The sequence below is a fragment of the Pestalotiopsis fici genome, assembly GCF_000516985.1.
Source record: "Pestalotiopsis fici W106-1 unplaced genomic scaffold PFICI_Scf_6, whole genome shotgun sequence".
Lineage (NCBI taxonomy): Eukaryota > Fungi > Ascomycota > Sordariomycetes > Amphisphaeriales > Sporocadaceae > Pestalotiopsis > Pestalotiopsis fici.
In genome coordinates this window covers 3,819,240-3,831,886 of record NW_006917096.1, presented here as the reverse complement: position 1 = coordinate 3,831,886, position 12,647 = coordinate 3,819,240, and the positions used below count along the sequence as shown (strand labels likewise).

At 48.5% G+C, this 12,647-nt stretch overlaps 4 protein-coding genes across 4 annotated transcripts; 2 read left to right on the top strand and 2 right to left on the bottom strand.

Moving 5' to 3' along the window:
• Positions 1 to 641: 641 nt before the first annotated feature.
• On the bottom strand, positions 642 to 1,650 carry PFICI_09620 (uncharacterized protein; the record flags this gene model as incomplete). The annotated part of the gene is made up of 2 exons (XM_007838201.1): positions 642 to 1,264; positions 1,383 to 1,650. 2 exons carry the CDS (start codon positions 1,648 to 1,650, stop codon positions 642 to 644), a joined length of 891 nt encoding a protein of 296 aa, XP_007836392.1.
• A 1,639-nt stretch (positions 1,651 to 3,289) lies between these two features.
• Positions 3,290 to 5,660, bottom strand: PFICI_09619 (uncharacterized protein; the record flags this gene model as incomplete). The annotated part of the gene is made up of 2 exons (XM_007838200.1): positions 3,290 to 5,227; positions 5,280 to 5,660. The coding sequence occupies 2 exons, from the start codon at positions 5,658 to 5,660 to the stop codon at positions 3,290 to 3,292; spliced, it is 2,319 nt and encodes a 772-aa protein (XP_007836391.1).
• Positions 5,661 to 6,353: 693 nt separating this feature from the next.
• On the top strand, positions 6,354 to 8,168 carry PFICI_09618 (uncharacterized protein; the record flags this gene model as incomplete). The annotated part of the gene is made up of 4 exons (XM_007838199.1): positions 6,354 to 6,610; positions 6,668 to 6,924; positions 6,987 to 7,072; positions 7,131 to 8,168. 4 exons carry the CDS (start codon positions 6,354 to 6,356, stop codon positions 8,166 to 8,168), a joined length of 1,638 nt encoding a protein of 545 aa, XP_007836390.1.
• Positions 8,169 to 10,861: 2,693 nt separating this feature from the next.
• Positions 10,862 to 12,545, top strand: PFICI_09617 (uncharacterized protein; the record flags this gene model as incomplete). The annotated part of the gene is made up of 2 exons (XM_007838198.1): positions 10,862 to 11,017; positions 11,136 to 12,545. The coding sequence occupies 2 exons, from the start codon at positions 10,862 to 10,864 to the stop codon at positions 12,543 to 12,545; spliced, it is 1,566 nt and encodes a 521-aa protein (XP_007836389.1).
• Positions 12,546 to 12,647: the final 102 nt, after the last annotated feature.

Below are 12,647 nucleotides of genomic sequence, written 5' to 3'. Positions count from 1 at the left end.
TGGCAGGCGTTTGAAGGTTTGGAGGATGTGCGTGTGAAGCAAATTGACGTTCACGTTGCGAGTGGCCCGAGGTAGATTCTGGTATATCTAGTCGAAGGTCATGCTTGGAAGGGAAATTGGAAGGAGCTGGCAAAGTCGAAATACACGAGCGAGGGAAGCTGTTCAATTTCATAAATCAGGGGCACGGAACGTTGAAGCTGTCTCGACGAGTATCAGCAAAGAATATATATGACTTGGCCTGTCCTTGTCTTAAAACATAGCTGGATAAATGTAGGTAGGTAGGTAGGTAGGTAGTGTAGGTACCTAGATTTCCGTCCAGTATTCAAGTTGGCGGGGTATTATTGGGGACATGCTAAAGCTCCCCCTGTCTACTACTGCAGGTTGTCGACACCTCTCCTAGTACTCATTGATTAATGTACCTATAAACCCATATACCCAGATATGTTTGTGTATGAGACGCGCCTTTTCTTTCTTTCTTTCGAACATCGAAAGATTATGATCATTGATAGGAAATTTTTTTTGAATGGCTCTTGATGAAATGCTCAAAACTGGGACATCTGGCATTGTACATTTAAGAATAAACGCCCGCCTCTATCTTCTTCCTAGCTTGATCATGGGATGGAGGCCAATGAATCATTCCTCTATACTAGCATTTGCTGGGCCTGCAATCCTTTGCCCTCTTTCAGAACACCAGCTTTTTGCAAACTGGAGATGCATCCTTCAATGACCTTTGTGTCAACTCCAGCCACATTGTCTGCAAACTTCACTGTCTTGAGCCACTCCCGAGCATCTTCCTCCGAGTAGTCCAGCTCCGTGCTGATATACTTGACCGCCTCATCAGGATGACCGAGGAAGTACTTGGTGCCCTGGTCTAACTTCTCGAAAAGGTCCTTCAGCCGGGCATCGTTGTTCAATTGGGTACTCGAGGTCGAGGCCACAATCTTCCAGCTACTCCAAGGCGTGTAGATTTGACCGACCTTGCGTATCTCACCAGAGTCATAATACCTCTTGGACGTGAAGTGTTCCCACATGAAGAAGTCGGCAGTGCCGTCATTGACAGCATTGCGCAGCTTGTCAAATGTCTGCAGGATGACAAAGTCTGCATAGGGGGATGACGAGGGGGTGAGCCAGCCCTGCTCGTCAGCCAGCACGTAACCCATAACCTGTGAGCCCGATCCCAGTCGGGAAATGCCAATCTTGGAGTTCTTGAGCGAGCTCACGGACGAGATGTCCGGTCGCTCGGCACCAGTGGAGATGGCCCAGCCTGCCGTGCATAGAATGTGTCAGCCGCGCCATTATAGGAAACCTCAACATTTGTGAAGATGAGAAGGCGAATGGGGACAAGGACAAAAAAAAAAAGATGATGAAAAACCGGTTCTTACAAAGAGGAGTTTCAACATAAGTGCCCAAAATTCTATAACCGCCATCGTCGGGGGTGTCCTCTTTTCCCAAGCCAGCAACCCAGGCTTCGGTCAAACCAATGCCGACATCGATCTCACCTCCCCGTAGGGCTGTGATCATATGTCCGGTGCCAGATGGAAACGGGATCAAGGCGGCGGAAAGGCCGAAGTGTTTCTTTGCAAAGTGGATAGGTGTGGAGAAGTGCTCCGGAACGAATCCGATACGGAGGGGCTGTTGTGAATCTGCCATACTTGTCGTTTCTTTCTCTCCCTTCTTTGCTTGTTTTGGGAAATTGATCCTCTGCTCTATTCGTGGTTTGACCTAGACAGACAGACGGACAAATCGTTGCAAACTTGAGTTGCACAGAAACGGAAACGAGGTACGTAAGGGAAACTGGTCGTTTAGTCCCTTGGAGGGAAAAAAAAAATGAGTGATTTTGGGTCGTGCCTGAGATGGGGTCTATTGCAGACTTTTCTCACTCTCTTGTCATTGAGACACAAGACAAAACCCCCCCGACTATGCCGAAATCCCATCGTCTCAGGCCATTATGCAGGGACCTCCGCAGTTGTTTAGCTGTGTGGACATGACGTGCGAATTATTAATGACGGGCGGGGCAAAGGCGCGTTTGGGTAGGGTTGCAGCGTCTCACCCTTTTGTGACGGCTCGCAATCTTGTTCACGTGCACGCACTGGACTGAATCGCAATTGTATTATTCTTGCTTTCATATATAATGATAAATATTTGGTATATATGAAATCACATAGACGCAACGAGAGAAATAAATCAGTCAAGCCTATGCCTTTGTTAAAGTAGGAATAACTTGAGTAATATTGAGTAATACATACTTATTTTAGTATGTTTCCACTGGGGGCGCTGATAGCATTGAATGCCACAAGGCTTATTTATACATAAAGGGATAAATATAAATTACTTTTTTTTCTCTTCGGGGTGCGTACCATTCTTTCTGATCTTTTTCTCTTTCGTGTGGGGGAAGGAGTGGTCTTTATCTACTTGCAATTATAAGCAATGGTTTTACGGATTAAATAAATATATTATCGACTACGGAATATTAGTATTAAATGCAGCAGTGCATGTCTTAGTATAAATTAAATTTGCATGTCAATATATATAATATGGATAATGAGAGTTGCATATAACTTTATGGGCTGGTCATTATCGAAAATACATATTTGGCATAATTGTTATGATTAGCTGAAAACTGCAGGAAATATACACAAGCAACCTTACTCATTGTGTATGGGACGCGTATCTTGCCTGTTCGACTTACATAAGTCTTTGGTGCATTATTTAAAGTGTGCTAGTATTGATGTATTATCTGTCTGGGCTTCTAAGGAAGTGGCTAGGCTTATATGAAGATGAAATTACTCTTTGCTTTTAAACTCCTTGGTAGTACTAAAAAGATGGGGGAAATTTTTGGACGATGACTATGGTCGTAAAGCTATAATATTCTTATCTGGGCAGGATCACAAATATGCAGAGTTCATGCAGTGATGTTCTAGGGCATGTATTGTAGACTGACACATTGGTAAAAGGAAATCCCCCAAGAGGCTCCGTATCAGCTTGTTTGCCGCCGTTGACCGGAAGTTCTATGTATGTCGTTCAAGTAGCACGGTATCCGTGGCATTGTCTCAGTGTCTAGTCGCCGCAAAGACGGAAGAATAGCCAAATAATCATACGCTCACCTCAAACTTCATGTGCTTCACTGAAGAAGAAACATCCACGGACCTCAGATATCGCTGCTTTAGCATGTTTTGTTTTATTTTATTCTGTGCTGCGCAAGATTCTTCAATGGGTCATTTGCAAGCCGCAATGGACTCGCTCAGGTGACAACCACCAGAGGCTTCCGAAATATGAAAGCCTGCGACAACTATGATGTAGTCGCCCATTCTACATGGGCGGTCTCGTCGGGTCCGATCATTATGTCGGCCTTAAGATCCGCCAGCAATTGCTTTCTAGGCTTGATCTCGAACGTCTTTCCATCGGCGATCCCCTGAACTCTCAACTGATATGCCTTGCTTGCTTGTCGAACACCTGCCAGCTCTGTGCCAATCTCCCATAGTGGAACGGCACTCCATCCATGGCAGTCACTTCGCATCATGCTTTCGCTTTCCGCCCACGTTGTGAGCTTGTCGTCAATCATCTTCTTCCAAGGCTGCATAAGAGTCTCCCATGACTCCTCATAGACGCCAGCCTCGCTAACAGCCCGGAACACGTAAAAACCCATGGCCAGACTTGCCTTGGTCAATCTGTGCTCTTCCCGCTCGAGCACGGTGCGGCGCATGAGGGTTGCGGCACTGACTTCCTTCACAGCACCGGACAGCACGGCAAGCACCTGGACGTGCTGACTGCGCTCATCTATTGATCCGGGCCCATCCAAGAAGAAGCCGCTTTCATGGTCGAAGCAATGCTGCTTCACGGCCTGCAGAAGAGACCCGTGTCGCGATAGATATTCCTTGGCAGTATCTTTGCGGCCGAGGAACGTCTGCAATTCGCTTGCCTTGAGCAGCGTGTATGCGTACAGCAAGCTATGATACGTTGCAGCGCCCTTGGAGTAGTACGACTTTGGCACGGCCAGGCCAGTAAAGCCGCGACCGGGGGTGAACCACCCATCGGCCCAGTCCACAAACGCCCAGCAGTCGGGATCAAACTGGCCCACGAGACCCTGATCATTGATTCTGGCATCAAAGTAGTTCAGAATTCCGTCAATCGCACCCACATATGATTTGACTAATTGCTCGTCGCCAAAGAATACCATGTGGTCGTATACCATGAGGATCCAAAAGAGCGAGAATGTCGGAATGTTCATGCCGCGACCTGGACATGGGAAATGCGTCTCAATGAGGCCATCTTCTCTTCGAGAAGCATGGAATTCTTTCATGGCTTTTCTCGCCAATCTGTCGTCTCTGGAAATGAGGTATGTGAAGAGGATCTGACTTCGCGTGTCCATGGCAAATTGGTTCTGCTCGTAGAACGGACAGTCTTCATATGTTTCGTGCATGCAATTCCGTAGAGTATTGATACTGATATCCCACAGCTTTGAAATAAAGGGGGAGGATGTTTCGACTTTTGTGCCGACCTCAAGCGGATAGTGCGTCGAACGGTAGCTGAAGGAGTTCAGCGTCAAGGGGCTGGACTTTGTATCGATTGTCAATCGAATGAAGCGAAACGTTCGGAACCAGAATGGAGAGTAGTGGTTCTGTCCTCTATGAGGAACGTAAGTGTCCGTCATGCCGTACAATTGTCCCTTTTGAAAGTCTGTCCTGTCACCCTTGACGCGCGACGTCGACTCTTCCATTGGCTGTTCGTAACATTCTGAACAGAGAATCTGAAGAGTGGGCAAGTTGTCGTCCTGACCGTTGAAGGTGGCCAATAGATCGAAGAAGGCAGTTGTTAGCGTGCTTGATTCTATCTCGACCCAAGTACTGGTGTTGGCTGGGATCTCGAGCGCAGCATCGTTGAGCAAGAGATTAGTCCAGGCCTCTTTTGAGATTGGCCCATCGAGATTTACCACTCCCGAGAAACGGGCATAAATTTCTGGAAGAGCTGGAATCTCACGCGGAAATAGTCGCCGCGGGTCTAGGATGGGAGACATCTTCCTCTGCGGTGTGCCAAGAATCGCCGCCGGCCAGGCGCTGTCGTCATATTGCACCTTGTTCCAATCGAGGTCCAGCAATGGGCCTTCCACATTTTCATTCAGGCTCAAAAATTGAGGGCCTAGACGATAATCCCATTTTGAGTCCGGTACAAGTTGCGTGGCTTCATCCAGCTTTGCCTTCCAGCTTTCGTCAGTGTGAAGTCCGAGGTCCTGCTACAAGATTAGCCGTGTTCATATCGGGCGAGGCTTTAGAGACTCTTACAGCCAGCTGGCAGTGAACAATCAAACCTGGCAACGGGCTTCTGATCATACTCAGGCAGCCATCGTGGGCAATGGAGAAGCGCAGGACCCTGGCAGCCAACACGTTGACACCAACTCTCAAAAAGGGGGCAATGTTGACAGTCTCATAATTCCATCGGCTCAGGTAGCTCTTGCACGGCCCAAAGCTGATGCTTTGGCCATTGAGGTAGAGACGGTACCGTGTATCTGCCGAGACGTGAAGTAGGATCTCCCCATCGATCTTCTCCTTGACCTCGAAGCTCCTACGGAAGTTGACAAACTGACCCTTATTCGTTATATCGTCGTAGCCAGGAACCCAGATCCACTTGGCCTGGCCGGAGACGAAGGGGCTGTTTGCTGCCATGATGGGGGTTGTTAGATGTCGACGTGTGCAAGTGTCAACGCAGTTGATGAAGCAAGATGGCCCAACATCAACGAGTAAAGCCAACAAGTAAGTATATTGTCCCTAAACATTCACAACTTCACGATGTCACACAGAACTCGGACGCCTCTATGCCGAGCACGAGGTAGCGTAGACAATCACTGGGCCAGTGACGAGTTGGAGATTTGGGGATGTCCCCCACAATTCCCGGCAGATAGTCGATAGGGATTCTCCAAAAGCGGCAGTTCCGGATCCGGCACACACAGACGCGCGGCTTTTCCGGGCGCCCACTTCACGACCTTCCCCCCAAGCATCAGAAACCCGACCGGTTGCCACCTTGATGTAATGCTCTTGGGCCATTGTGGATAGGAACTGTGACAAATGCAACTGTCACGGGCCTTAGCGCAGATACCAAGCCAGTATCAGACAGGCGTTATCTGTTGATCCCTTTCCCCATGGGGGGATTAACCACTTGCCGAAGGAGACAGGGCTTTAGCGGCCATGCATGGGCAGGGGCCAAAGGGCTCCAGTGCTGTTGAAACTCTAATAATCGCCTATTATTATAACTTTAATGGACTTGAAAGAGCTGTTGGCCAGTATATTTAATATTGCCCGTCTGTGAGTGCTGCACATGGTCACTAGATTCTGCAAACAAACACACCACTGACATACGAGATGGCTTCCAGCATCAAGAATGACCCGGCTCTTGCCAGTGAGCCTGCACAAACCTCGCAGCCTAGGGAGCTCAACAATAACAGCAACTTTTCACCCACGTCCATTGCTGGCAATGACGACGAAAACTCCACAGCCTGGAGGGCACTAAAGCACAGCCCGTATATTCTGGCTTGTTGCTTCTACGCCAACCTCGGAGCCTTTATGTATGGCTTCGATAATATCACATTGTCGTTATGTCTTGACATGGTTCCATTCGTGTAAGAAGGAGAAACTGCCGTTTCATGGTTTGGGGCAATTTGCTAACAACATGGAAGCATGAAATTTGGGACTCTTGTGGATGGCGAATATGTCGTTCCCGCCTATTGGCAGTCTCTCTGGAACGCAATCCCACAGCTAATGACTGGTATTGGAGCTTGGATTTCTGGTCCGATTGCCGATCGATTTGGTCGAAGATGGACAATGTTTCTTGCTGGTGTCGTTTCCGTAGTGGGCGTTGCCATCATTTATACCTCCGAGACGAATGGACAATTCCTCGGCGGCAAGATGGTCAACGCAATTGGACTCGGAATGGGTAAGTTGTCATTTTTGAAACACCACAAAGATTGCTGTATTTTCTAACATGTCTTACTTTAGCACTGGCATCCGGACAAACTTACATATCCGAAATCACGCCCTTGAAGATTCGTGGTATTGCCCTGGCTTCATACACCTTCTGTCTGGTCAGTACTGCGATGCCGTCTAACCATGGTTGGTGACTTGGCTAACAAGAACCTGCAGGGTGTCGGTTATCTCATTGCTGCATCAATCTCATTCACTCGCGTCACAATTATGGACGAATCCGCCTACAAGGTCTTATTCGCCGCAGAATGGTGCTGGCCATCTGCACTGATGGCCGGAGCCTTCTTGATTCCCGAATCGTCCTACTTTCTCATTCGAAAGAACCGCATCGAACAGGCCAACAAATCCCTGTCCCGACTACATGGAAATAAACAGAGCTCAATTAATTTTGCGTTGCGTCAGATTCAGGATGTCGTGGGACACGAGTCAGAGATTGGTGACTCGAGTTTCCTGGAATGTTTCCAAGGAACTAACTGGAGGCGCACGCGAGTTGTATTGTACGGCAATGGACTGGCGCAAATGACCGGGGCAGTCTTCCTCAACAATGCCCCCTATTTTATGGTTCTGGCAGGCCTCTCTTCGACCGACGTCGCCATGATCATCGAGATTGGTATTGCCATGTCCATCTTCTCCAGCATCCTCACCTTCTGGGCCATGACCTTCATGGGACGGAGAGCGCTGGTCCTTGGCGGCACGGCGTTTGCCGGCGTCATGTTCTTCATCATGGGTATCTGCGCTGCTGTGCCCAACCAGAATGGCGCACTCAGGTGGGCTGTCGCAATTACCCTGCAGTTGGTATGGCTTAGCATAGGCCCAGCGAATGGGTCGGCGCTCGCTGTCGCTGCTGAGGTGTCCACCATGAGGTTGCGGGCCAAGACGCTCGCCATTGGGTTCTTCTTCAACTACTTCTACAGCACTGTTTGGAACATAGTCGTGCCATACATGTTTAATCCCGGCTACGGAAACCTTGGCGGCGAACTTGGCTGGGTCTTCTTTGGAACATGTCTTTTGTCCTTTGTCATTCTATTTTTCGAGATGCCCGACACCATGGATTTGACTGCTGCCCAAATTGATGAGAGATTCGAGAACAGAGTCAAGACGAGAGCCTTCCGAGATGAGAGTGCCGAGGATAACCACGCAAGTCTCAAGTCGATGGAGATGGGAAAAGCTGAACAATTTGAGACTCGAGCCACTTGAAAGATCTTGCTACTGAATTCAGTGCCTAGCTTAGAAAAGGCATCATTAATAAATCGATTGTACTCATGAAAATATATCAGAACTTCTGATTTAGTACCTAGACGCTGTATGATGGAACGCGACTCGACGAAGTGTCATTCTGTTCCTCCAAACTAAAAATTAGCACGATTCTTCCAGCATGGCAATAATGAAAGTATCAGTACGCCGCGAAACCATTTTTCAAGATCTGTTGCCGTTGACCGTAATCCTAGTCCAGACGCAGGGCTTGTGACATGAAAACACCATCAAGACAATTCAAGTAAAAGCTACAACTACTATAGAATTGTTTCTCCCACTCGTTTACAAAAGTCAGACCAACAGGTTCGTTTCCACATTTCGTGTTGACAAATACTTCGGCCATGAATGAATACCCGAGCGCAACGGTTCTTTCCCTCGGGCTTAGTTTGCGGAGAACCTTTCGATAGTCTCGCTGATAGCACGCGGTGTATGCTTTGACAACAACGCAACCCCCCCTGGATAGGTGGTCGCCTCCCAGGTAGTACAAATTCGGGTTCATTCGGCCGAGCTACGACATGGTTTCCCCAGGTCCCCTGAATAAGCCCAATGATCACAAGATTGGGGTCACCCACGTTTGGAGGCCAAGAGTCCCTTCTGCCTGACATCGAGTACCCGAGCTTACTACGTAAGTGTCCCATTCCCCGCATGCTGATTGTAGAGAGACAAGGTTACCCCGCAAAAGTTCCTGAATTTTGCAATGCTTTTTGACTTGCAGAGGCCGAGAGGATGGGCTGAACAAGCCCATCCATCCCCACATTCCGGAAGGACATACTGCCCCCGAATCATGACTAAAAAGACTACCAAGTATCCAAGGAGCTCAGGTCATCTTTCCTGGCCAGTGGCATCGGCAAGCGGATGGCGAGGCGTCCTGCCCCAAGTATGTAGGATTTCTGGTCCTGGGGACATGCTGTGTTGTGAAACTGTCCAAAGTCCAATAAAGAGAAGTAATTATTACTATAGTCAGTTGTGCGGCTCCACATTCCGAAATATCAAATAACGGTCTTCGAGGCATTCTGCAAAATCCTGGCAAAATCTCTGGCTTTAGGCAATTTCTACTCTTTTGTCTTGGCTTTTCACAAAAGTCGCCTCCTGTATATTCTGTAGTGAATGGAATTGCATGGTTTCACACATGATCTCGAATACTGGCCTCATCATTGCAGGCCTCCGACATCAAAGTCTTGCATTGTAAGAGTGAAGGAGGATATTCTGGGCTGAATGAGTAACAAGACCTCTTTCCCCGTTGGATTGATCGCCATGGTCGAGCTCCTGAATCTTATGGCTCTACCACTGCAGTAACATGCATTTAGCATTCCATGGTGTACTTATGAAACGCTGGAACCACTCATTGTCGAGAAGTGTATCCACACCAATCCTACTCGCCATGTCTGGAGAACGACCGCCTTGAGAAGAAAGGATGAGCCTGCGGTGCTCTGATGGTTGATTCTGCATATATCAAGGACCGAAATGCCTTGCATATTATGATCAACTGCATATATCAAGGACCGAAATGCCTTGCATATTATGATCAAATGCATTTGAATTCATTATCCGACAAGTAATGTGAGTGCCAGAGAATTTAATGGGTATAAACACCTTTCAATTCGATGGGAAGTCAGTTATTACGGCACCGAATAACGGTAAATCATAGATCCAGCTCGAGAGTGTGGTGAACTGATATTTTCCCCCAGTTCAACATCGACGGCAAAGCATCGCGGTACTCGGCCTGTATTCAACCAGGTCAACAGAAGAGATAATGGTCTCAGCCAATCGCGCTGAAGCCACAATAAAGGCTTTTTAGCATACATGGGTTACTGCGGGATTCAGGATTGCCATGCCATGGCTCAAGATTTCCTGCGCATTGATGTCTAAAGTCCCTTCTAAGATTTGGCTCAGACTCATTACACCGCTGAGACTGGCCATTTTATGTGGTTGGATTGATCCTTGTCATCCACATAGGCTCGTGGAGAATGGTCTCTTGTCATTGCATACAACAATGACTGTCATAATCAAAAGATAGCGCCGCCTTGCCAAACATTCGTAGCCAATGTGTTGGCTGATGCTTATCTAAAGTTCTGACTCCTGTGTCTTTATTTCGCGTCCCCTAGAAACTAAACCAGTCTCGACGCTGTTTACTGTGTTGATGATATAATCGGTCCACCAACGAGGCCGGCCGCGTATCCACATCTTGCCGGTTAGTATAGACGGACGACCCACAAGGTCGCGGGAAAGGGCGGCTCATTGCAACGGAAATGGGGACGCAATTCATTCCGCGCCCATTTGGCCAAACTCCTATATTCATCCGCTCGCCTACAACTGGCGCTTTGTCTCGGTGTCTGTCCTCGATGCTGAACCAAGTTGCAAAATTTTTTGTCTGCTCGTTCCATCTGAGCCCACTTTGCAAGCTTTCTGATGCGAGATAGAGGCACTTTTATCCACAATGGCATCAAGTTTCGGCTGCTTATGGATTGAACGGGGGAGCGGGTCGACTGCTCTATCGGCCTTGTTCAACCCTGCGTGGAGGAAATGATGGACTTTATCTCGGGCTGTGGCCCATCGAGGCTGAGGCGAGGAAATTCTCGACGTTCAAGCTGTCTGATTGCAGTAATCACCCCAGGAGGAAGTCCGTCGGCATCGACATGTCTTGCGAAGCGCCCATGGAAACAACATCTTTCGCAGAGATGCAAAGGTCCGTACAGGTTATTGGAGAGGGCCAAATGTCAGGGGGATGCAGAGAAGTCAGCCTGGTTCATTTTACACCCGATGACCCAGACAATCCATACAACTGGTCCAAGGTATGTCTCTTGTTCTTTGGATACTCTGCCTAGACATTCGTTTTTCAACCATTGAGGTCAACAAACACGATTTCATTTTGAAATTACAAAAATCTTTCTTTTGCGCTGACTTTAACAGGCTCGAAAAGTCGTCATCGTTTTCACGGGTATTCTGACCGTCATCAACAGCACGCTCAACTCATCTCTACCTTCCAATGCAATATCGTTCATCGCACCAGATTTCGGCATCAGTACGACTGGCGGAAACCCCCAACTCGTCCTACCCATATCCATCTATCTCGTCGGCTATGTGCTCGGCCCCTTGTTATTTGGTCCTCTATCCGAAGTCTACGGCCGTCGAGTACCCATCCTTCTCACCTATGCCGGCTACACAGCCTTTACTCTTGGCACCGCGCTGTCCCCGAACTGGGCGGCCCTGATTGTCTTTCGATTGTTGGCTGGAATCTGCGCGAGTGCTCCACTGACCATTGTCGGCGGCATGTTTGCGGATATATACGACGACCCCGTCACCAGAGGAAGGGCCATAGCTTTCTTCATGGCGACCATCACAACCGCCCCGTCCGTGGCTCCCGCTATTTCTGGGTCACTTTCCGAGAACTACTCTTGGCGCTGGACATTCTGGGCAGCGGTAATTATTGCGGCTGCATCATGGATACCGCTTGTCTTCCTGCCTGAAACATTTGGGCCGGTAATTCTCAAGAAGCGAGCAAGAAAGATGAGAAAAAACATGTCCGAGAAAGGCCAGGCTCCGGTTCAGTCGTATGCTCCAATCGAGCTGGAAGTCAAGGACTGGCGCCATGTTGTCGGGGTTGTCTTGGCACGTCCACTTCGAATGATGGTGACAGAACCTATTGTCATTGCCGTCTGCTTCTACCTGGCGATTATTTACGCCATCTTCTACATGTTCTTCCAAGCCTATCCCATTGTGTTCAAGGGTATCTATGGCATGTCTGCAAGCACGTCTGGTCTCATGTTCTTGCCTATCAGTGCCGGAACCTGTGCAGCACTGCTTCTCTTCTTCCTCTATGACGCCTTCCTCCAGCGTAGTCGACTCAAGGGAAAGCCGTGGACGCAGCGCGAGGAGAGTAGGCGTCTTCCTTTGGCTTGCATCGGCGGACCTCTTCTGGCTATATCCCTTCTCTGGATGGGTTGGTCAGCACGCGAAGACGTCCACTGGCTTGTGCCCTGCTTGGCGGGCGCTCCATTCGGATTAGGAAATCTCCTCATCTTCATGGCATTTCTTAATTACCTTGCTGATGCCTACAAGGTATTTGCAGCTTCCGCTCTTGCGGCATCTGCCTGCACGCGCAGTGTTTTTGGGGCAGTCTTGCCACTGGCAACAACTTCGATGTACGATAACTTGGGGGTGGGATGGGCCTCAACGCTTCTGGCCTTTGTTAGTCTTGCGATGTCCGCCCTTCCATTCATCTTCATTCGCTATGGCGAGGTGATTCGCTCAAACAGCACTTTCTGCCAGATGCTGAAGGAGAAGGAGGCAAAAGATCATGAAGTCTCTGAAAGTTCCTGATAATTAGGAATATTTTCATGTTTGGAACAGGTTTAAAATACTTTGTACAATATGAGAGAGAAAAAAGTAAATTCGGAAACGATAATCGTCTTCAAGCTAGAG